At 43.6% G+C, this 23,766-nt stretch overlaps 1 protein-coding gene across 12 annotated transcripts in view; it reads right to left on the bottom strand.

Annotated features, from left to right (window-relative positions):
* The window catches only part of ADGRF5 (adhesion G protein-coupled receptor F5), a 134,457-nt gene that overhangs the window by 46,797 nt on the left and 63,894 nt on the right, over positions 1-23,766 (bottom strand). For 10 of the 12 annotated variants that reach the window (XR_008711515.1, XR_008711514.1, XM_055571254.1 and 7 more), the window contains exons 4-10: positions 14,532-14,702; positions 12,099-12,275; positions 11,860-11,969; positions 9,228-9,286; positions 7,548-7,693; positions 4,323-4,544; positions 3,137-3,340 (exon numbers count right to left, since the gene is read on the bottom strand). Coding sequence is in view for 10 of the 12 variants with exons in the window: in XM_055571254.1 (XP_055427229.1) it covers positions 3,137-3,340; positions 4,323-4,544; positions 7,548-7,693; positions 9,228-9,286; positions 11,860-11,969; positions 12,099-12,275; positions 14,532-14,702 (1,089 nt within the window). In the remaining 2 variants the exon portion in view is untranslated. The remainder of the gene's footprint in view (positions 1-3,136; positions 3,341-4,322; positions 4,545-7,547; positions 7,694-9,227; positions 9,287-11,859; positions 11,970-12,098; positions 12,276-14,531; positions 14,703-23,766) is intronic. The other 2 variants (XM_055571246.1, XM_055571252.1) reach the window with 1 other exon arrangement.

The raw sequence follows: 23,766 nt of genomic DNA, 5'->3' as shown, positions 1-23,766 counted from the left end.
ACTTGAGACCTGTTTTCGTAACTTATTCCTTCCTATTAGTCATATGTTTTAGTCGAAGCTTTACCTTCGTGTTTTCTTCGGTTACCAGCAGTTCACCCTTCAGAATAGCTGCTCCTTCCTGTCTTCCTCTCCGTTCCCAAGATGCTCTGCCCTCCACGCCATCTCACTTCCTGCCTGTGTCTCTATGATGCTCTCTTGGACACCTTTTTCTACTTAGGTTCCTTCATCCCTCCCCTCCATCCTTGCCTTCTGCCATGTACCCTGAAGACATTCCTCAAACACTGACAATCTTCCAAAAATTAAAGAAAAAGAAAAAACCCTTCTGATGAACTCTAACATAAATGCATCTTTTTCAGCCTTAGCTGGAGGATCAATGATATTTAAAATATTCTGATTGAAAAGGAACCAGCTTTTCTCCCCAGTCTCCAAAATGATAATTCAGAACACCAAACTGATTTCCCACCTTGGGTATATTATTAATACCTCCTGGTTCATAGGTACAAAGGTCCATTCATCTCCAAGGCTCATACCTCCACTCATTTTTGGAAAACCTGCTTCCCCCACTTCCTCCAGGACCTCTCACTCCATCCATCTCCCTTGGCTGCAGAACAATGGAAGGTACTCAATGCAGCCTGTAAGTTGGCACTCTGCTTTCCAGGGTAGAGGTGGTAGGCAGTTACAAGTTTGTTGCTCAAGATTAAATAATACCCAATGAAGAATTCCCAGGACATTGAGGATAAGTGAAGGCATGGTTTTCAAAGCTATCATCATTATCAGAAAGCAGTTATTGTGGCAGATTCAATGTATTCAACTCTGTTTTAAATGTTGACATTTATTATCTCTTTTCTCTTCTTCCAAAAGTCTCACAAAATGGGTGCCATTGTCTCTATTTAAAAGATGAAAATCTGGGAGCTCCTTAGCGATCTACTGGTTAGGATTTGGCACTTTCGCTGTCCCTGCCGAGTTCAATCTCTAAGATTCCACAAGCCCTGAAATACCCCAAAACCCCAGAAAGCCCAACCTGCTTGAAAAAGACCACCTTCATCTTCTTAAAGTTAGAAATTCTGACACTATGGATTACTTCCTTTCCATCTTATCCCTTGCTGGAAGTACTTTGAAAATCCAGTGCAACTGTTTCTGAGATGAGGCGATACATTCAGTTCCAACACACTGGGGTGAATTATTTAGCTAGATGGCTTTCTCCTGATCTAGAAAAATGGCTGCTAAGAGAACTTGTGGAATTTGGGAAAAGATGGCCCCAGCGAGGGGAGGGCAAAGGAGAAGGAAAGAGGACAGGTGTCGAGAGAGAGCAGAAGTTAAATTCATCAGAGAATCCCCTGTAAGGGTCCCCAGGCAGCCTGCTCCAGCCAGGGTGGCAGGAAATCCATTGTTCTGTTGTTGGTTGAGCCTGCCCGGGGCATTAAGAATGTCTGTAGCAGGGACGGCCACAGAGAGGTCCCTGAGCATCTGTACTGTAGACTTCCTGGTTCCTTTGCCAGAGGGCGAGGCTTTTCACCGCTCACAGTTAAAAGCCTCTAAGTCAGCACATGGGAACTGTGCAAGGTCTTTCTCCCATCTGGCAGTTCCTTTAGGATGTCTACACCTCCTCTTCCTTAAGAATCAAGGAAGTGGCTAAATGGACCATATGTCAACTTGTTCAACAGTTACCAGATGCCTTTACCATTCTGTGGAGTACTTTAAGGTGGAAACAAATGTGCTTTGCAAACTAGATGTGCTCAGAAAACGTTACATCTCAATTGATCCTTATTTTATTTATGATTTAATATTATCTGATAGGGAAGGCTTTATAAAAGTTCTACCACACTGATGATTTCATGGCTAAAGCTACAATTGCTTTAATGATTTTTTTTTAACTTGAAAGATGAGCACATAATACTGTCATTTCTTAAGAGAAGAATTGCCTATGTGAGGTTTATAGGCAGAGAACAGTCTTCTGTTTCACAGTACAATTTCTGCTGGATCAGCTCATGCCAAGGCTGACTCACCAGGCATGTGTGATATAGTTTGGCCAAGACAAAGACTGTGAAGCAAGGTGAATTATTTTCTTTTCCTATTGTGACATCCTCGGATAAGTCATTGAATTTGAACCTCAATTTCTGAAAATGAAAGGCAAAAAAAATGTCTGCTTCAAACTTGTGGTCAAATTCAAATGTCATTAAAGTGATAACAATATGTGCATACTTATAACTGGTTCATACTGTACAGCAGAAACCAACACAACATTGTAAAGCAATTATCCTCCAATTAAAACAAATAAAATTTTTTTTCAAGTGATAACATGTTTTTAAAAAAATGATCATAAATTATTACACAAAAAGAGCACTATTGCTATTTTAATTTCTTCTACTTATTATTATTCATCAGTACAAACTGAAAGGTGGGGAATTTCAAGCGTGATCTCAGATAACCAACAGGATCAGAAATTGACATTGGTTGAGAGACAAACAGGTTGATAGAGAAAGATATAGAACCAAAGACACAGAGTCAGATAATTAGTGGGAAGGACAGACACCAGGAGGAGAGACTCAGGAATTCGACTCTTCAAGTCAGACTTCAAAGCAAAACCCATGACCTCATCTTTGTCTCTTTGCTGACGAGGGAAAGGAAAGGGAAGTGGGGACAAGATTTTCTGCAGGGAAGATGCCATAAACCTATGTCACCCCATCACTCCCTCTTGAATCTTCTCTGCCAGAATCTTGTTTACATCCCAGGCATGACACTTATGGATTTCCCCAATGGCTCAGCAGGTAAAGCATCCACTTGCTATTCAAGGAGCCACAGGAGACTCGGGTTCAATCCCTGGACTGGGAAGATCCAGTAGAGGAGAAGATGGCAACCTACTCCAGTATTCCTGCTGGGCTACAGTGTGTGGGGTCACAAGGAGCTGGCCATGACTGAGCACAGAGCACATGCGACACTTATATGTACATATTTTGGGAATTTTGTTCTAGCATGGCTTAGCTGGAGCTGGCCTCAAACCTAGTACTTCTTCCACAGTCTGAGGTCTAGAAAAAACCCAGCTACCTGACATTTGCTCTTTTACCCACTGCATCTCTATTTTTACTTGGCCAAAATGCAAAAAACCTATTTGCGAAAGGGTTTAAAACAGGCTCACCTGGAACGCTTATACTCCCTTCCTGCTTCCATTCAATTTGACTCCAATTCACGTTCACCTCACTGCAGCACCGCAAAGACACAGGACTGTTGTCACACATCACCTCCGTGGCCTCACTCGCCAGTATCTGGATGGGTAGAACTTCCACTTTTCTTTTGGATGCATATTCAAAAATATCTAATGTCAGTTTGCAGATGTATTCACCTGTAGCGAATACACAAAAAGACATGGATTATTACTATTACATATATCTAGTTCCCTAGAAGAAGGATGGCCTCATCTCATGTGTCATGGTGGTACTTCATGAAACATCATTTTCAAAAGCATATGAAGACTTCTTGTAAGCAACCCTAAAGGAATATTCAGGAGGTATTGAAGGTTGAGGGAGATATTTCTAATGCCACAAGGTGAGGAGTAGAGAGATGTTCTAAGGAAAAGGCAGAAATCTGAGTCCTTGTTGGTAAGGGAAAAAAGTGTGGGGATGCTTCAGAGGTACAAAGGGAAGATGGGAAACCCATGGATCATTTTGGCATCCTATTTAACTCTGTGGCAAAGTCAGAGTCAACAAACACCCCATAGAATCCATGTGTCCGCAGTCCAGTTTCTCTTTGAGAGAAAATGAGATGCCTCTGTTGACATCTGGATTGCAGTGATGCTATTAAATTTTAGAATGTCAGGTATAAGAGTTATGCTTCTGTGGTTGCTGGGGAGGAACAGGCGGGAGGGATTACAACAGAGAAGCAGAAAACCTGGGGAGAGCAGTGATGAATATGTTCACTATCCTGATCACGGTGATAGTTGCACAGGTGTACCCACATGCCAAAACTTAACTATATGTGCAAAATTATACGTGTAAGTTATAATTTAAATTATAAATGTAAGCATACTAACTTTACATATGTACAGTTTATTCCATGTCAGTTCTACCTCAACAAAGCTCTTCTCACATTTTTTAAAAATGTTAAAAAAAAAATAAACCTGCTTTTTGTCTTAGGTTCCAGCTCATAAGCTTTGGTAAATGTAGAAAATTATATCTGTCTCCCCAGGCTAAATTTGCTTGGCTCATTCACCATGGGATTAATTTTCAGTTGTGAAAATTTGAGCTTCTTTTTGAAGAGGAAAAGGCTGTCTACACACACTAGCACAGTTTGATTCTTTCTTAGCCCTTCACTCCATGGCAACCCACCCATGGAACCCCGAGTGATGTTGCGGATGATAAGGCGCGACACGGAGGTCATGTTGTTGAGCACGGAGGTGTAGATGGAGGCTTCAGTGCTGTTCTGGATGTCGAAGCCCGTTTCCACCTGCGTCCAGGACACATTGGTGGAAAAAACTTCATTCTCACACATCAGGGTTACTGTATCTCCTTCAAAGATGATTTCTGGTGTGATGGAGAATTTCGTTTCATCTGGAAACCCAAACAAAAGCTATTAGGATCCCAAAGCAAACGAATGGAATGAATGCTACTCCCCAATGCCACCACCACAGGTTTTCCCAAGATGTCTCTGTGGCGATGAATGATGCATCGTGTTCCCCACACTCCTTCCCTGGACAGCTGGGACCTGAGGGCCCCCGGAGTGACTGAGCCAGCTATTAGGGACGCGGTTTCTAGCTTGGGATCTTTGCACACTTAAGAGTTGTCAATGATGCTAATGGGGATCCCAAATCTATTTTCAGTGTTTCAAATAGTCTGTCACAGATACGAAGAACAGATTTGTGGTTGCCAAAGGGAAGGAGAATAGGGGAGGGATGGATTGGGAGGTTGGGATTAGCAGATACAAGCTATTATATATAGGTTGGATACACGGCAAGGTTTTATCGTAGAGCACAGGGAACTATAAACCACAGTCAAGAAGAATATGAAAAAGAACATGCAAATATAAATACAGATAACTGAACCACTTTGCTGTATAGCAGAAATTAACACAGCATTGTAAATCAACTATACGTCAATAAAATTTATAAAATAAAAACGCAAAAAAAAATTCTAATAGTCTGGTAGAAAATTGTACATTTGCTTATGAAAAAGTCACACCAACTAACTTAAACATCAAGTTTATTTGCCCCTGATTTCAGAAATATCAACTGTTTGTTACTGATAATTGATACCTCAAGCTGACTGAAAGCTCTGTCTTGTGCCTTTGATAAATTAAAAGTGGGAAAACCAATTAATTTTTTACAATAAAGTGTGCTTGGGAAATAAGACATTTTTTAAAGACTTAACACCTATGGGCCTATAAAAGTGGCAGCTTTATAGACACACAGATCTGAATTTGAATTCCAGTTCTGAGCCAGGCATAGCTGTGTGGCACTGGGGAGCTTGCTGAGTATCTCTGAACCTTGGCTTCCTTGTCTGGAAAATAGGAGCAGTGAGAGCTATCTTGGGGGGTGACTTGGAGGGATAATAGCTATTCTTATTGGTTTCACAGTAAACTTCTCGAGAAAAGTGGCATTACGTCATTTCACAGACATAAATAAAAACACAGTACTCTCTATTTTGGGGCTTTTCTGGCTTATATAACATACAGGTTTTCCCTCTAAGCTGAGCTATGTTATTCATGAATTCCATGTATTGAGAAAATCTAAGGCGCTGAGGAATAAGGTTCTGGGAGGCATTTTTTGGATGGTTCTTTATGCTCAGGCCACACCCTGTTTCTTACTGGAAAGTGAAAGTGAAAGTCAGTCAGTCGTGTCCGACTGTTTGCGACCCCATGGACTATACAGTCCACGGAATTCTCCAGGGCAGAATACTGGAGTGGGTAGCCTTTCCCTTCTCCAGGGGATCTTCCCAACCCAGGGATCGAACCCAGGCCTCCTGCATTGCAGGCAGATTCTTAACCAGCTGAGCCACAAGGGAAGCCCGTTCATAGCGTAAACATGGGACTAATATACCATAGAATTAATTTGGGGTGCTATGTTCAAAATATCCAGGTATCTAAATATCTCTTGCCGCATTTTTCAGGCTCCTGAATAAAATAAGATTTCAGAGCATCACATTCAACTCTTCAGAAGCAAAGCCTCCTGTGTACATTTCACGTAGTGACCTGAGGCATGCAAAATGATGTTACTTACCATGTGGCCTTGAGCAAGTCATTTACCCTGAGGGTGATTTGCTCTCAATTTGTCCCACCCTCTCCTTCCTGAATGATAGGATGTCTAAAAATATTAGCAGTGAATGTAAAAAGGTAGAGTATGAATCCATTGTTAGGATGGTCTCATTCCTCCTGAGAAGAGGTGCCTTTCCTTCCCCTGTGCCTGCAACAGCCGGTTCGGCACTGTCCCCATGGTGGGCTGTGTTTTTCCAAAGAGTCCCCTTCAGTCGTGAACCATGGGCCTGAGTTACACATAACAGCTGCCAGTCATCGCTTGCTCATCACATCTCTGCTCAGTTGACTCCCCTTGCTTTCCACCAGACAACAGTAGATCCACCCACCTAATTACACAACAGAGCCCAACTCTATACCCCATTTGGAAAATGAGGGAGAGCAAGTAAAATGCCAGGACTCTTGCCACTGCTATATGTGATCCAAAGCAGTGGTTCTCAAATCTCCCCTGCAGCAGAATCATATGGAGGACTTGCCAAAATACAGGTTGGCCCAGGTTGGTCTGCGGTGACTTCCAGAATTCGCTTTTCTAACAAGTTCCCGGATGCTACTGGTGGGGCCACACTTTGAGAACTACTGCTCCAAAGTAACAATGGACCCCTGGTCAATATCAGTGCATCTCATAAATACCCACCGCCCCCGCCCCCCATCACAATGTTAGTTCTACTTCTGGGGAGGTTTTGGGTTTGTCAACCCTAATATTCATTGGAAGGACTGATGCTAAAGCTGAAGCTCCAATACTTTGGCCGAAGAGTCAGCTCATTGGAAAAGACCCTGATGCCGGGAAAGATTGAGGGCAGAAGGAGAAGCGGGAGACAGAGGATGTGATGGTTGGATGGTATCATTGACTCAATGGACATGAGTTTGAGCAAGCTCTGGGAGATAGTGAAGGATGGGAAAGCCTGGTGTGCTATAGTCCATGGGATCACAAAGAGTCAGACATGACTGAGTGACTGAACAGCAACAACCGTCGCAAAGTTAGTTCTCCTTTTTGAATGTTTTGAGTCTTTTAATTAAAAAAAAAAAAAAAAACTCCGTAAACCCAGATGGCTCTGTGGCCAGATGGCTCTGCGGCCTTGTAAAATCTCTCGCTGCTGGGACCCTCCATGCCTGCCACCACCCAAAGGAGGTGCCAAAGTGGCCGGTGGTGGGAAGAAGGCACAAAACCTGTATGCCAGGAACTGGAGAGTTTCTCTCCACAGAGGAAGTCGTCATGTGACTTCTCAGGCTTACGCATCATGATAAATACTGTTACCATATCTAAGTAGAATGTACACGTAGGAAGGATGCAGCAATCGTCTACTTACTGCTGTAAGTAACCTGATAGGAATTGCTCTCCATCTTGTAGGTCTGATTGAGGTTCTGTGTGACTTTCTCGTTCGCTTTATGCATTAACGCAGGTGATGCTGTTGTTGTTGTTGTGATTTCGTACGTCACAACCACACTTCCAGGCCTGGATGGAGACCACTCAGTTCAGTAAAAGCAGTAAGTGACCTGGAAGAGTCTAGATCCTTATGGTTTGTTTGCATAAGAAAGCAAAATGGCAGGAAGAGCCTGGGGACCTTTTTCTTTGAGGGTTCACTGAAATCCACTTATTTCTAAGCTCTAGTTAAAGGCAATGGCACCCCACTCCAGTACTCTTGCCTGGAAAATCCCATGGACGGAGGAGCCTGGAAGGCTGCAGTCCATGGGGTCACTGAGGGTCGGACACGACTGAGCGACTTCACTTTCACACTTCACCTTCATGCATTGGAGATGGAAATGGCAACCCACTCCAGTGTTCTTGCCTGGAGAATCCCAGGGACAGCAGAGCCTGGTGGGCTGCCGTCTGTGGGGTCGCACAGAGTCGGACACGACTGAAGCGACTTAGCAGCAGCAGCAGCAGTTAAAAGCCTGAGGCAGGGTTCAAACACTCAAATGTCTGCAGACAGGTAACATATATGGCCAGAATAGCCAGATAGGGTGGAGTGAATTGAATCCCACAAGTGGTCCAAGGGTATTAAGTACAAGGTAGAGACTGTTGTCACACAGCCATGCTGACCCAGGGTTACCAGCTATGCCGAATATCCAGTGAAGTCAAAATCCTCAATGCTTCTGGAAACATTCTTAATGTTTCAATTGGCAAGTGACTTTTTGAAACACTGGGTGAACATACTCAGGGCTGTCAGGGCACCTAACTCCACGGGGAGGCATTCCACGGTGTTGTACAACATTGTAGCCATGGCTGACTGGCTGATTTTCTAAAATAAAGGCGTATTTGGGACTTTCCTGGTGTCCAGTGGCTGAGACTCTGTGCTCCCAATGCGGCGGGGGGGGGGAGGCGGGGCCTGGATTTGCTCCCTGGTCAGGGAACTAGATTCCACATGCTGCAACTAAAGATTCCATGTGCGGCAACCAAGACCTGGCACAGCCAAATAAATAAATGTTAAAAAAAAATAAAATAAGGGCATCATGGCATGACATTATTTCATTTTTGTATTTCTGACCTTCTAGATGCCACATCTTTGTTTGCATAATTCATGCATGCATAGAATAACACAAATCTTTTTCTCACCTTCCCTCTAGATAGGTACATCTCTAAGGAGTGAACTGCTGTTCATTATTTCCTTCCCCTTTAAGCCCCGGAAATCTGGCTTTGTCTTCACCTCTTATCAAACTGTTCCCATTGGGCATCCCAGATGGTGCTCCTCTAACAGGCTTTTGCTTTTTCATTAACCTTTTGGTATCTGCCAATGGATGCGTGCATGCGTGCTAAGTCGCTTCAGTCGTGTCTGACTCTTTGCGACCCTATGAATGGTAGCCTGCCAGGCTACTTTGTCCATGGGATTCTCCAGGTGAGAGTACTGGAGTGAGTTGCGAAGCCCTCCCCCAGAGGATTTTCCCACCCAGGGATCAAACCCATGTCGCCTGCGGCTCCTGCCTTGCAGGCAGATTCTTTACCACTGAGCCCGCCATTGGATAAAATTACCCTATTATAGCATTCTTACCTGAACCCTGTCACCGTCACCAATTTGAAGCCTGGTAAAATACTGTAACCCTTCCAGAACTGGAAAATAAAGCAAGACAAGTACCATTAATCAAGGTCCACTGAAATACATGTCAAATGATTTGAAACAGAGTAAAAAGTGTGTATTTCTTATTGTGTGTGCAGCTCAGTCACTTCTGATGTGTCCAGGCAAGCATACTAGAGTGGGTTGCCACGCCCTCCTTCAGGAGATCTTCCCATCCCAGGGATTGAACACGTGTCTCCTGTGTCTAATGCATTGAAGGTGGATTTTTTACCCACTGAGCCACCAGGGAAGCCCATATTGCTTATCTCCTTGGGTAAAATGCTCTCTGTATATTTTGTTAGGTGTCCGAACAAGCACTAGCTTTGTCAGATCTTTGGAGAAGTAATTCCTATTTACCTGGGTCATTCTGGGTTCTCCAGGAAGCAAACACCAGAGTAAATGTGCAAAAATATTGACTTAGGGAGGCTCCCTGGTGGCTCAGTAGTAATCCACCTGCCGTTGCAGGAGACATGAATTCAATCCCTGGTCTGGGAAGATCCCACATGCCTCAGGGAAACCAAGCCCGAGACCCACAACTACTGAGCTCACATGCTGCAGGTACTGAAGCCCACTTGCCCTACTCTGCTCTGGAACAAGAGAAGCCATTGCAATTAGAAGCCCACGCATCACCAGGAAGAGCAGCCCCACTCACTGAAACTAGAGCAAGCTCACGCAGCAGTGAAGACCCAGCACAGCCATACACAAGTTAAATAAATAAATAAAAAAAAGACTTAGGGAAATGCCTAGAGGAAAGCAATGAGGAGGCATCAGGGAAGGCAGACAGAGCCATCAGACCCGAGTGCAACTGAGCAGGAGGGGAGGTGAGGTGAAATCATCTAGACTGAGCCTAGAAGCACAGTGCAGCCTTCAAAGGAGTCAGGCGTTTGTTACACAGATCTGCCCTGCTCATCCACTGGTGCTGGGCAGCAGTTGGGACCCACGGTCAATTTACATTTCCTGCAGGTGGAAATCTACCAGGTGTCTTCTTGTGACCAGTACAGCGCCTGATTCCTCACTAAACATATCACAGTTTTGGTTGAGCCAATGTGGTTTTTACTGATGTTTTTAACTCCACTTTGTTTCCCTGAATTCCAACTCTGCAGGAGATTCAATGTGAATCAAGTTACAGTTACAGGGTAGATTACAGCTGCAGAGTGCTGTGTTAGGGAGCTGGATGGGCGGGATCAAACAATTAATATGTTACTGTCTTTTTTCCTCAGAAGTATACAATGTCGTGTGATATGTGTAGTGTGACTTGTGTGCATGAGGAGGATTCTCACGCTGTGCAGAACTATTACATGCCTGATATGCAAATCGGATATCCAAGAACTCTCCTGTATCAGCGTTGCATCATGGCACCGATTACAAATATTAACCCTTACTTGACTAGGGTAAGCGGGAGGCTGCTCCTGATTTGAGCAGGCGGTTGGCTGCCTGGAGAGTTAAGGGGAGTCATTACATCAGTCTACCTACAGCAATTTGTACCACACCAGTTGAGAAGCTCTATTCCAAATGAGTTGATTCAACCAAAGTATTTAGGTTTAGATGAATTAATCCAATGTAAAGCACTTAGAACAGTGTTTGGCACACATTTTACATTGAGGGAATACTCTTTAATTTAACATGAGCAGATTTTCATATGCATACATACTTTTTCATATTCTTTTCTATTATAGTTGATCACAGGATACTGAATATAGTTCCCTATGCTATCCATTTATGTATAATCCATTTTATGGGATTAAAATGAAACTGAAACTAGAGACATCCCCCCAAAAAAACTATCTCATTTTTTATCCATTCTATGTATAATAGTTTACATCTGCTGACCCCAAACTCCCAGTCCTTTCCTCCACTCCCCTTTGATAGCAAGTCTGTGCTCTGGATCTGCGAGTCTGTTTTGGTATGTGGAATCTGAAGTATGACACAGATGAATCTATCTACATGAGTAAATTTAAATCTGCCTTAAGCGTGAATGCTTAAGGACCTCTAGTATCGAGTGGTGTGGAATCCTCTATGTCAGACTTAACTGTTCTGCACAAAAGATATTAGGGGTTTCATCAGTGTGGAGTGTAAAGATGAATAGAAATGCACCATCTGATACTTCTAGACCAAGGTTTTGGACCTTTGAACAGGTTTTAGTGAGTTAATGCCACCAAATTTTATCTGAATCAATTATATTCTGGGAAAAATTTCCACCTATATGTCAAGATGATGTAAAAGATGGTAGATCAAGATGATGTCAAGGTCAAGATGGTGTCAAAATGGTCAAGACGATGCCAAAAGTCAAGATGAAGCCAAAGAAGTCAAGCTGATGTCAAAGGGCAAGATAATGTCATGGGTCAAGATAATATCAGGTCAAGATGATATCAAATCAAGATGTCAAAACATCCTCTGAACACAGTATGATTTGAGCAGTTCTTAAATCATCATCCCAGAGGTATAGAAATAATTTCAACATAAGCTTCATGAATTCTGACAGATTCAAGCAAACAACCCACTGTAAATGCAATAGATTCAGCTCAGCTCAGAGTTTGTTGGTGAAGAAACTCCTGGGACCATAACCCACCGCTGTTTCCAGGTCAGTCTTGTAGGACTTATAGAGGGCAGAGGAAGAGTTCCTGAGGTCTTCTTGAAAGCCCACATTGAGTCTGACCGACATTCTCAGGATAATATCTGCTGAGAACACAGGGCCATATTTTTAAAATCCCATGTTAGCATTGAGTACACACAGGACAGAGAAACATTTTCTTGAGTTGATATCAAATGGGCACTCAACAAACAAACATTCAATGACCAGTTACTTACCTCCCTGGGGCTGGCAAAAAGGTCCCTTGGGAGGCAGTCCCTTGAGGCAACTGCAGTGATGCCCTGCAGAGGAACCATCATGTCCCTGACAAGTGAGATTGTGGAGGCAACTTTCCTGAGGCCACTCATAGCCTGTCTCACAGGAGCACCAGATTTCATTTCCAGCAGGCCTGCAGACTGTCGTCAACCAGAACAGTGAGGAGAAAAAAGGTGTAATTTATAGATTACAAGTTCTTATGCTTGTAGGAAATCCTAATGCCACTCCTTATTGCCCTTCTGGGAAGTTCAGTGGCTTTGCATGAGGTTCTCATAATTCCCATACATATTACCTTTTGTGAGGCATGGCCATCTAAAAGAAGGCAATGCTAACTATCCCAGCCACTGCCTACAATGATAAGATGGTAAACAGATTCTCAGACTTTGAGTATATGGCAGCCAACCTCTAAGATGGCCCCAGCCATCCCTGCCTCTGGGTACTCACACCCTGTTATAGATTCCTGCTGGCTCAGTGCTAAAGAATCCACCTGCCAATGCAGGAGACACAGGTTCAAGCCCTGAGTTGGGAAGATCCCCTAGAGAAGGAAAAGGTTACCCACTCTAGGATTCTTACCTGAGAAATCCCATGGGCAGAGGAGCCTGGGGGGCTATAGTCCATGGGGTTGCAGAAGAGTTGGACATGACTTAGTGACTAAACAGCAACAATAACTCATATTATACTAGGATTGCTCTGGATGACCAACAGAATACAGCAGAAGTGGTGCTATATCACTTCTGAGGTTGGGTTATAGAAGACAATGTGGATTCCCTCTTGGTTACATGTGCTCTCTCTCTCTCTCTCTCCCCCTCTGATCACTTGGTCTGGGGGAAGCCAGCTGCATTGATGAGGACATGTCACAGAGAGGCCTACATGATTAGGAACTGAGGTCTCCAGCCAATAGCTATGGAGGAGCTGAGGATCTACCAGCAACCATGCGTGTGGGCGTGGAAGCAGGTTTTCCAGCCCCAGTTGAGCCTTCAGATGACTGCAACTCAGGCTGATGGCTTGACTACAGCCTCACAAGAGACCCTGAGCCAGAGCCATCCAGCTAAACTCTTCCTGGATTTCTGGCCTTCAGAAACTGTGTAACATGATAAATGTTTGTTGCTTTTGTTTGTTTGTTTGCTTTGGCTGCACCGTGTGGCTTATGGGATCTTAGTTTCCCAACCAGGGATCAAATCCAGGCTCTTGGCAGTGAAAGCGCAGAGTCCTAACCACTGGACTGCCAGGGAATCCTGAGTTTGTTGTTTTAAGATGCTGTTTCGGGGAAGCAATGGATAACAAATATAGAATATAATTCTAAACTTGTGCCTTTTATATTCAAGCCAGATGTGAACAGCCCAAGCAGACCCTAATCCCATTGAAAACTGACATTGAAAAATGCTCTGAACACTTTGAAGTTATATCTAAAACTGGACTAACACCATATTCCTGGGAATTCTGCAGGTGGGCATCTGGGCAAAGGCCCATAGGATGACTTTCCAAAGCAAAGTCGTCAAAGAACTGTTGCTGAAATAGGAGGGACACCCAAGCCCCCCGGAATCCCTGGACACCGCTGCTGTCCTGCGCACCAGTAGTAGGAGAGGATGAAGCGGAAACAGGGAAGTCGAGGCTGCTAGTGAGTGTGGTGGGCACTGGTAATTCAAAGGAAACCAACAAGACCCTCTTGGTGAAAACTCTCTCTCTTACTGACCTGAAATCCCACTGCTAAAGCCTTTTTGGTTGTTTTGTTTTGTTGGTGCTGTTTTCATTTGCTTGTTTTTGAGATAGATGTGGGAGTGGGATTTGAATAACTTTGGACTCCCACGTGAAAATGAATGTGCCTTAAGAGGATGGCAAAAGTGACCATCCCCAGACCATCTACCACATTCCAGGTATTGTTTAGTATTTGATACACATTGTCCGGCCTTAAAAATACTCAGTTTTGTGTACCAGGATTTAAAATGCCTTTCAGATAAGCGATAACCTACTGAATAGCACAAGGAACTCTATTCAATACTCTGTCGTGATCTATATGGGAGAAGAATCTAAAAATGAATAGATACATGTGTATATATAACTGATTCACTTTGCTGTACGGTGGGAACTAACACAATATTGCAAATCAACCATGCTTCAATAAAAAATTAATTAAAAATACCTTTCTTGAAAGGATCATAACATAAGCTGTTGGAAGAGAGGAAGGGGGAGACATAGAAAAGGGGGGAGGAAATTTGGGGTGCTAAAATATGAATATTGGGTCAGTAAGTCTCCTCACCCACCCATCCATCGCCTCCTGTCTGAGGTTCACTCTTCCCAGGCTGCTCCCCTCCACACCCCGCATTCCCAAGCAGCCCAGAGTAGTTTCTTCTGATTATCTCAATCCTCCTCTTTCAAGCAATAGGCCTTTTACTTACCCGTTGACACCTCGATGCTCAAAATGTTGGTAGCTAGGTCAGTGTCATTCCCTTGAATTGGAAAACTGAGGTTCTTCAAATAAGCTTTAATAGGCTCCAGGAAGGAGGCATTTTCAAAACTGATCTCAACATCGACAGTGAACTCTTGAGCTGCAGGGCTGCTTATGGCAACTGGAAAGAAAGCAGACAAAGGCTGTGAGTACTTACCATGTGGGGAGGAGAGAGAACAGATGGACATTTTAGAACTAAAAGCCAATGAAACTTAGGAGTTTAGGATGAGCATATACACACTACTATGTATAAAGTAGGTAACCGACAAGGACTCTACCATATAGCACGGGGAACTCTACTCAATACTCTGTAATAACATATAGGGGGAAAGAGTCTGAAAAAGAATGGATATATGTATATGTATAATTGAATCACTCTGTTGTACACCTGAAATTAACACAACACTGAAGGTCAACTATACGCCAATATAAAATAAAACATTTTTAAAAAGCCAATGATGGAGACACATGGATACCTTTAAGAACTCATCACCCTTTAAGAATTTCTAATAAACATTTTTATTTTACGTTTGTTTACTGAGAAAGAGAAGTTTGTTTACTGATCACCACCAAGTCCTCCCTTCATGGGCTTCCTCTCTATGACTTTGCTATTTAGAGGAGAAATGAAATAGATCTAACTGGTATCAGCACCGTGGTCTCCAGGCATTTGAGAGCTTCACAGACCAAGATGAGAACTTGTCCGTCCTCTCCATTCTCATAACCCCCCTTTGATGTCCAAGGCTGTGTGAGAACAGACTCTAATGAGACAAGAATAGAAGCAGGGAGACCCAGCAGGGGAACTTGGCAACTGTCTAGACAATCAAAGCCAGGGTCCTGACTCACCAGAATGAGTCAGTGCATTTCTGACACCGCTCAGTGGTCATGCACGTGTTTTGAGAGCTCAAGGATGCATGGTTTGAAGACCTCTGGAAAAAGCCACTAGTTAATTCTCTTTATTCTTAGCCTGTGCACGCAGTGTGGACTCTTTGTTCTCACTCTGTATCTCCCGTGTCCAGAACATGGTAGACATTTGACAAAAGCAAAATTGGCAAATTGGAAAGTAAAATAAAAGAGACCTTCAGCAATTCATTGTTTTTCCAAATTGTCTCCAAACTGGTTGCCTGGACGGCATTCTAGATGCGTCTGCTTCCCACACCAGGCAAGCCAGACAATAGATCTACCGGAAGGTGCCTGCGTGGTTTCCACTATTACATCACATCTGGACCACTGGCTGTAAGCTTCTTAGGGGCAGAAACTGCTTCTTTCACTTTTCATGGCCTTACCCACTCCATCTGGCATGGAGCCCAGCACATAATAAATTCATGTCCAGTAGATTCTTGTTAAGCCTGTGACTTCTGAGTTGAGTCTCAGATTCACCTTTATGTCATAGACAGAATCTTTGGTTCACTCTTGGCTGAAATACATAACTGGAACAGAAGCCATGGGCTTGGTTGATAGCTAATGCAGAGCCTTTAGAGAATAGGAGAATCTTTTTATACAGATGCCTTGAGAAGACAAGTTGTGGCTTATTTTATTTTGCTGGTCAAGTAAGGAAAAGATTAATGAATACTTGTAAAATTTTTCCTTTTAAAATATAAGTAAAATCTGCAAAAATGTAAAATCTGGAAGTATGATATATCATATATATGACTATATATATTTAAAATGATATATATGATATATAAAATGATAATATATAAATATACATGATATGTTATATATAAATCTAAAACCTTAACATTAAAATTCTCTATCTGTTTTCTAAAAGGGCAAAGAATGTCTCTCATAATATTGTAAGATTTGTTTTAAATATTCCAAGGATTATTTATGTGCAAACCTAAAATGAAATACATTTACTATGGGAAACTCCAACTGATAAATGTTTATTGCAGAAAATGGTAGCATTTGTCCACTTAGAGGTGTAAACTCTTTTTTTCTAGGAGTTTGGTTTTACTTATCAGCCTTGTTGAGAATTATTTCATTTTGGCATTCATCAACTTGCTGTAATTAACTCAACCTTTTAAAAATGTCTGTGCACATTTTCTTAAAATTACGAACGCCTCTTAAGCTGTTTCCTCCATATAAACATGTATTTACAAGTAGAACACAGTGACTTTTAAAACCTAGAATGGAATCTCAGTCTGTCATGATACTACGGCATATCTTGAAGTTTTCTGTTTTCTTTCTGATTTGCAAATGATTCTATGAGGAAAAGCAAGCTTCCTGGAAGGACTGCTAGTCTTCTCCTGAGTGATCCTAACCTGTATGTTGTCTGCTAGGAACGTTTGCCATGGTGGCTGCATGATATTTACAAGGTCTGTCTAAGAGCACATTCTTTTTCCTGAAAGGTAATGCAGCCATGTTTGTTTTTTCCAGAGGATTCAGAAGCTCCAGGATCCTCTTTGCTGTGGTCAGTCTACTCCCCTCCCATGAACGAATGTAAACAGGATTTCCTGGACACTAGCTGCTTTTGTGATAAGTGAGGTCAGTAACAATCCCACATCACCCACTTCATCACCTGCATCTTTGCCTCCCAGGGTCTGCTCCCAGCATGATTTCAGTGCCTGTCTGAAGGCAGTTAGTGTTATCCATCCCTGAGCCCACCTTTCTCTACATGCTCAGAGAACAAGCATGTCCTTGAAAAGCACATGGTAATTCCTGGATGTCATCATTCCCCACTGAAACCAAGGTAGTTCTTCTGCTGAGACCCTACAAGGAGCTGAGCCAAAAGCCTGAAATACTACTAAGAGGGGAGTTTCCTGATGTTCAAGTGGTTAAGAATCCGCCTGGCAATGCAGGGGATGTGGGTTTGATTCCTGGTCTGGGAACTAAGATCCCATATGCCACAGAGTAGCCAAGCCTGTGCCACAGTTAGAGAGTCTGTGTGCTACCAAGAAAGATCCTACATGACTCAAGAAGATCCCATGTGCCACAACTAAGACTTGACACAGCCAAATAAATAAATATTTAAATACATAAATATGAAAATAAATAATAAAATAGCTCTCTGAAACTGTATTCCGATGAGGACTGTTTCTGTGACTTTAGTGAGTTATAGTCTATGGCATTTGTGTCCGTTTTCTTTTTTGCCTTGCTGAGCAGCATGTAGGATCTTAGTTCCCTGAGCAGGGATTGAACCCGTGCCCCCTGCAGTGGGAGCACGATGTTTTAACCACTGGACTGCCAGGGAAGTCCCTGTGCAAGTAATCACTAAAGCACCAGCCTCTGAGACCCTCTTCTCCTCATCCATATTTTATGTTCTTGACAACTTCTAAGGGAGTTTCAGAATAACCCTCAGCCTGAGCAGCAATTCTCCAGAGACTGATAAGGATAGGGAACATTCAATAGAGAAATGTCTTCTTGAAAATGGTCAGTTCTTCAAACAGGCTCAAGAACTCAGGCATAGTGCCTCAGAAAGCTGTGTACAGGCTGGTCCTTGAGAATCATCTATTCCAGTAGTCCCCACCCCTGGCTGATGATCACTGCAGGTAGGGAATTCTACACACAAATACTCTGGAGCCTCAACTTAGGTGAGTCAAGGTAGAATCTTTATCAGTTAAGTCCAGAAATCTGTAGCCTGGGCTGAAGAAGATGCCCTTCCTGATTTGGGTCATTTCTCCCCATCTAGAGTATCATGGTGCTATGGGAAAACAGAACACGGAAACACCACTGGGCCTCCGGTGCCTGTAATGCCCTAGGGAGAGCACCTGAATTTAAGGGACGAAGCCCACATGCTCAGGATCAGCATGACTGCAGATGGTGGGGTCAGGTGGCATGCTTTAGGGTCAAAAGACCACTCTCTGTCCTCTTTGCCTCCTCCAAACCTAAGGGCTTCTGAGCTTGGGACAGCGAAGCTGGTGGTCCTGCCAAGGCTACAAGGGACCCAGAAGGAACACGACCATGCCTCCACACTAAGTGTATATTTTAGATGCCCTTCTGTGCTCCTCGCCTGCCTCTGGGCCACCTGATTCCAGACAGTTCAGTGTGTTTTGTCTCGAGCTCCTTCACCCTGGTATTGTTTGTCTGAATTCTCACAGACTCACGGATGTCCCAGTGGAAGGTAGATCATCAATGTCACAGATGCAGGCCTCTCATCAGCCCTGGGAAGCACAAACCAGCCAGGATTTCCCCTCTCCTTTCCCATAAATCACTGCCCGCCACACAGCACTTATCTTAAAGAGACATTTCTGGAAAGCTGGCCACAAAGTGTGACACACAGTTCTGGGTCTTAATCACAGCTGTTTAAGCCAACGATGCGATTTTTGCCTGACCACTTCACTGGGAATTATGGCTCCTTCAGAAGTCAGAGACTAACTCAATGCATACATCAATCTCCCACCTGCAAGACAACGAGCCTGCTGACTTTGCCCAGGAAAAATGGGTTCGCTCTGGTTTTCTCTTGACCAACAGGGACCACGCCTTTTTATTACGGAAGATTTGGCTCTCTGGTTTCTCCCCCTTAGTCCTGTAGCAGGTAAATATTAAAAGCTACCTGTTCTGCTTGTTTCCTGACATGGTCTAGTAGGTAGCAGTCTGGCAGCATCGTCTGGCTCTACTATACCATTGTCAGTGGAGAATCAAAGATCCTGGTTCTCCCTTTAGCCTTTAGAAAGGTTTGTTCACGCAGGGGAAATCTGCCAGGGGCAGATGTGGATGGGTGCGGTGGGGAGGGTGGGCAGCACTATGGCTTAGAACATTAGGCTGTGAGGTCTAAAGAAAAGAGTTAATTCTAGTTGCTTGTTATACACCCGAATAATCAAAGTCAGCACCATATAAAGTGGTGATTGTGCCCCTTACTCAATAAAGCCCCTCTGAGAATCACAGCTGCATAACCTTCCTCTAAATATGCTAGCGAGATCTTAGTTTCCTCCTGCAATATATGCACAAGAAGAAGCCCCAGACCACCATCAGTCTCCTGGAATTCCCTCTGCCCGGAGCTCCCTCCTCCCTCCCTTCTTCCGTCCCATATCTGCTCCTTCTTCCAGGCCTCAACCTGGTCACTCTTTGAGCCCACGGGTGCTCACTGACCCGAGGACTCACAGAATCAAGGCATTGTGAAGTTTGAGTATTTTAAAGATCATCTTGGGTAACCACTCTTCAGATGCCCTCTATAAACACTCCTGTCAAATACTTATTGGATTGGCTTGAATACTTCGCATGACATCAAACTCGCCTCCGTGTAAATGGTCCAGCTCATCATTAGTCAGTTCTGTTAGTAACTTACATCTAGTTCAGACCTATTTCTCTGTAGCTGCTACTACTTCCTTGGCGGTAGCTTTGCCTTTTGCAGACTCCCATTGTGTGAGGACTCTGTTTTCCATATTACAAACTTTATACCCTATCCTCATAACCAGATTAAAAGTTGACAGCAGGCAGGCAGTGAGTTTTATGTTCTTGGTGCCCAAAAGGCATTCAATAAATACATACTAAATACATGTTGGAGAGAATTTTTTGCTAAAAAACAAAACAAGCCATGGCATGGAATCTCACAGGCAAGAGCCAGAAACACAAGTTGAAAACTATGACTTGTAACTATGAACTTGGACTTGGAGCCAGAGCTGAGATAAATGTCCTCTTACCTGGGAGGCTACTGAACTCTGTGAGCCAAGTTTTGGTTGTTTATAAACAGAGCACTATTTTCTCTGCTCAATTGTTGCTAAGGAGCTGAGGTATGAAGACCCCTAACAAACAGCCTGGCATATAGTAGCCACTTTGAAACAGCGTGTAGAAATAATAATACTGATCATAATGAGGATTATCATTTATGCCCATGTCTGCTGGCAGGTCAACAAAACCTCTGATTCTATTCTAACCAGGTCTCCCTTTTGAGCTAGGGAAGCAAACAAACAGGCAGAGCACACCAGCGCCTCTTTCTCCTTACTCTGCCACCCCCACTGCCGGCTCAGAGCCCGAAACGCCACAAGTTATCATACGGAAGATGAGTGCCAGGGGAAACTGCAAATCTCTTCCCCAGCCTGGAGAAGGCACTGCATTTCCTGAATCCAGATCAAAAACAGCCAGCACACCTGGACTGCAGATCTGCAGAAAGTTCAGGATTTCCAGGCTAGCAGCTGGCAACCCAACCTGGTAGGAACCTCGCTCTCCCTGAACAGGCACAAAGACAGAAGTGCCTCCAGTTCGGGGTCAGGACATCCTGGGGCTCCCTTTCTCCCAATGTCTTCTCCCACCAGCCGTTTCTTCTGAAGCCAAAGAAGAACCAATGTGGGCTCTTCAGTCCAGGACCCGAGACATGTTCCCAGTTAACCTCAAAAATCTGGCTTGGGGAACTTGATAGCTGATGTTGAGGACACATTTGTATTATTTCCAACCAACAAGAAACTTTTTTTTAGAAAATACTTTTAAGTCAGGCCATCCAGGCACTTTAGTTATTTGTTTGTTTTTGGCTGCATGTGTGATCTTAGTTCCCAACCGGGGATGGAACCCATGCTCCCACAGTGGAAGCATGAAGCCCTAACCACTAGTCCCCCAGGGAAGTCCCAAGAAACTTCTGCTTTCAATCCCCTGAAAAGATTGCTATAAAGACTAAGTTTCCAGCTGACTGGCATGTTTCCAAAATAAGATTTTCATTCCAGCTCTGGCTTCTGCTTATTGCCTCCACCTTCTCAGTTACCCAGGTCTGTGTATTCCCTGTTACCCCTATGCCAAGTCTGTTCCCAGGTCCTTTGGATTCATTTCTCAAAACGTCCCTTTCCTAGGTCATTCCAGAGACCTGGCCCATGATGGTCAGCACTGCTGAGCATCCTCGCTGGTCTCCCAGTGCTGACTTCACCTAATTCCTTCAGTCATAACCATCTGGCAAATTTTCACTTCCGATGGCTTCCACCAGTTCTTTCTCTGAGAGCCTCTCAGCTGGTATGGAATCCACGTCCTGGTGGAACTAAGGCAGAATTCTGAATACTCTGACCAGTGCTTTTTTTTCTCTGCTCCCCAAGAACCACTCTGCTCTAACAGGAAGTATTCTGCTATTCTTGTCTCTGGCCTCTGGGTTTTTGTTCAGGCTTCTTTTCCTTAGCAGAGTTTTGAAAGAATTTTCCTAAAATGCTAATATCATGGCACCCATCCCTTTGCCTTCAGGAGTTATATGAAATCTTCTCTGCACCAAGTATAGTTTGGGCTCTTTCAGACACAACATTTTTATTAAAAGTCAGTTAAATTTGTTTTAATTAAAGAAACATTAAAACAAACAAAACAAGTACCCTCTAGATAATGCTATTAATATTGAACAATATGTACTAAATATTATTTAATTCTCTCAACGCCTGTATAGTAATAATATATTTGGAGATTTGTATGTGGGTTTCCAAGGTAGCGCAGTTGGTAAAGAACCTGCCTGACAATGCAAGAGACACAAGAGATGCAATTTCATTCCCTGGGTTGGGAAGATCCCCTGGAGTAGGAAAAGTAACCTGCTCTAGTATTCCTGCCTGGGAAATTCCATGGACAGAGGAGCCTGGTGGGCTACAGTCCATGGGATTGCAAAGAGTTGGACACGATTGGGTGACAAAGCACACATACGCACATATTTGTATGTATGTATCTATATGTGGGTTTGGGTATGTGTGATAGATTTTTGACACATAATAGGTGATGGAGGAAGAAGAGTATTGATCCTCTCTTGAAAGGTGATTTCTATCTCAAAACTTAAAGCTCTAAATATTTGGTCCAGTGCCTCAAAAGAAAATTGCTTTTAAGAATTCTTTGTTTTGAAACCTCTGTTTGCCTCTGTTTGGTATTAAGCCTCCAGAACACAGACATTCCTGTGTGGCCTTTGTTGGATTTAACATTCCTGTTGCTTTCCTAGTTTTCCTGGGGTGCGATGCTCTTAATTGCAGCTTACATCCTGAGTATCCATGACCTAGTGCCTGGGACTTTCCATGATCAGTTCTTGCTTCAGTGATTTGTAAAAGTACCAAAGCCAAACCATCTGTTACAGGTGATGAGCTGAGTCATTAACACTTCCAAAATGACTCCAGAGGCCCAAGAGCACACAGGACCACATATTTAAAAAAACAGAAAACATGTTCTCCTGGTGATTTATCATTGCCGTGATCGTTTTTAATGAAAGAGTGTCTGGAAAAACTGTGGAATGTCAAATTCCTAGACGTGCAAGTGGTTTCCTCCCTGACAGCTGATCTCTCAGGCTGTCACCAAGGGTCACAAATAGTTGGAAGTGCAGAAAGATGTTACTTTTCCAGCTGTGGGGTCACCAACCATTCCTGAGGAAGCTGGCAGGGACTGGAGCTGGGACTTAACCCAAGTGGTTTGATTTTAGGAAGAGAAGTCTTTCAAAATATTTGACTGGGGACCTCGTTGGCCCTGTTGCTGTTCAAGGGGCTGTAGGGGATGGAGTAGAGATGATGATACTTGTTTTAAAGCACAGGAAGTACAGTCTGCGCTGTAGACCAGTGGTCCCCACCCTTTTTGGCACCAGGGATTGGTTTCTTGGAAAACAATTTTTCCATGGACTGGGGGGGGGGGGGTTGGTTTTGGAATGATTTATTGTGCACTTGACTTCCCTCATGGCTCAGATGGTAAAGAATCTGTCTGCAAAGCAGGAAACCTGGGTTCGCTCTGGGTTGGGAAGATCCTCTGGAGAAGGGAATGGCACCCTACTCCAATCTTCTTGCCTGGAGAATCCCATGGACAGAGGAGCCTGGATGTTTACAGTCCATAGGGTCGCAAAGAGTTGGACACGACTGAACAACTAACACTTTCGCTGTTTTCTTGATTTCTATTATTGCTACATCAGCTCCACCTCAGATCATCAGGCATTAGATCCTGCAGGCTGGAGACCCCTGCTGTGGATCACTTCAGGGAACGCAAGGAGAAGGGTGAGTGAGAATCCCATAGGGATATAAAAGCAGACTAAAACAGAAAAGAAAGGGAAGAAAGGGAAGGGAAGGAGAGAAGCACAACAGTATAAACTTTCAGTGAGCATTTTGATAGTTTATTAACAATGTGATCGAATTCTCATTTCAGGCACTGGGTAACAGTCGGATCTGGTTATGGCCTGTGAAGGGTCTACCAGATACCTCTATCCTGTACTCTGGGCAAGCTTGCTCTCCCTGTCAGCCTAATGTCTCTTTCCTACCACAAGACTGAAAAGACCAAGTCACGATTTCATCCCAGTGCTACAAGTTAAGAAGTTTCTAGATGTTTGGTCT

This window comes from Bubalus kerabau, chromosome 3, assembly GCF_029407905.1.
Source record: "Bubalus kerabau isolate K-KA32 ecotype Philippines breed swamp buffalo chromosome 3, PCC_UOA_SB_1v2, whole genome shotgun sequence".
Lineage (NCBI taxonomy): Eukaryota > Metazoa > Chordata > Mammalia > Artiodactyla > Bovidae > Bubalus > Bubalus kerabau.
This window is presented reverse-complemented; position numbering and strand designations above follow the sequence as displayed.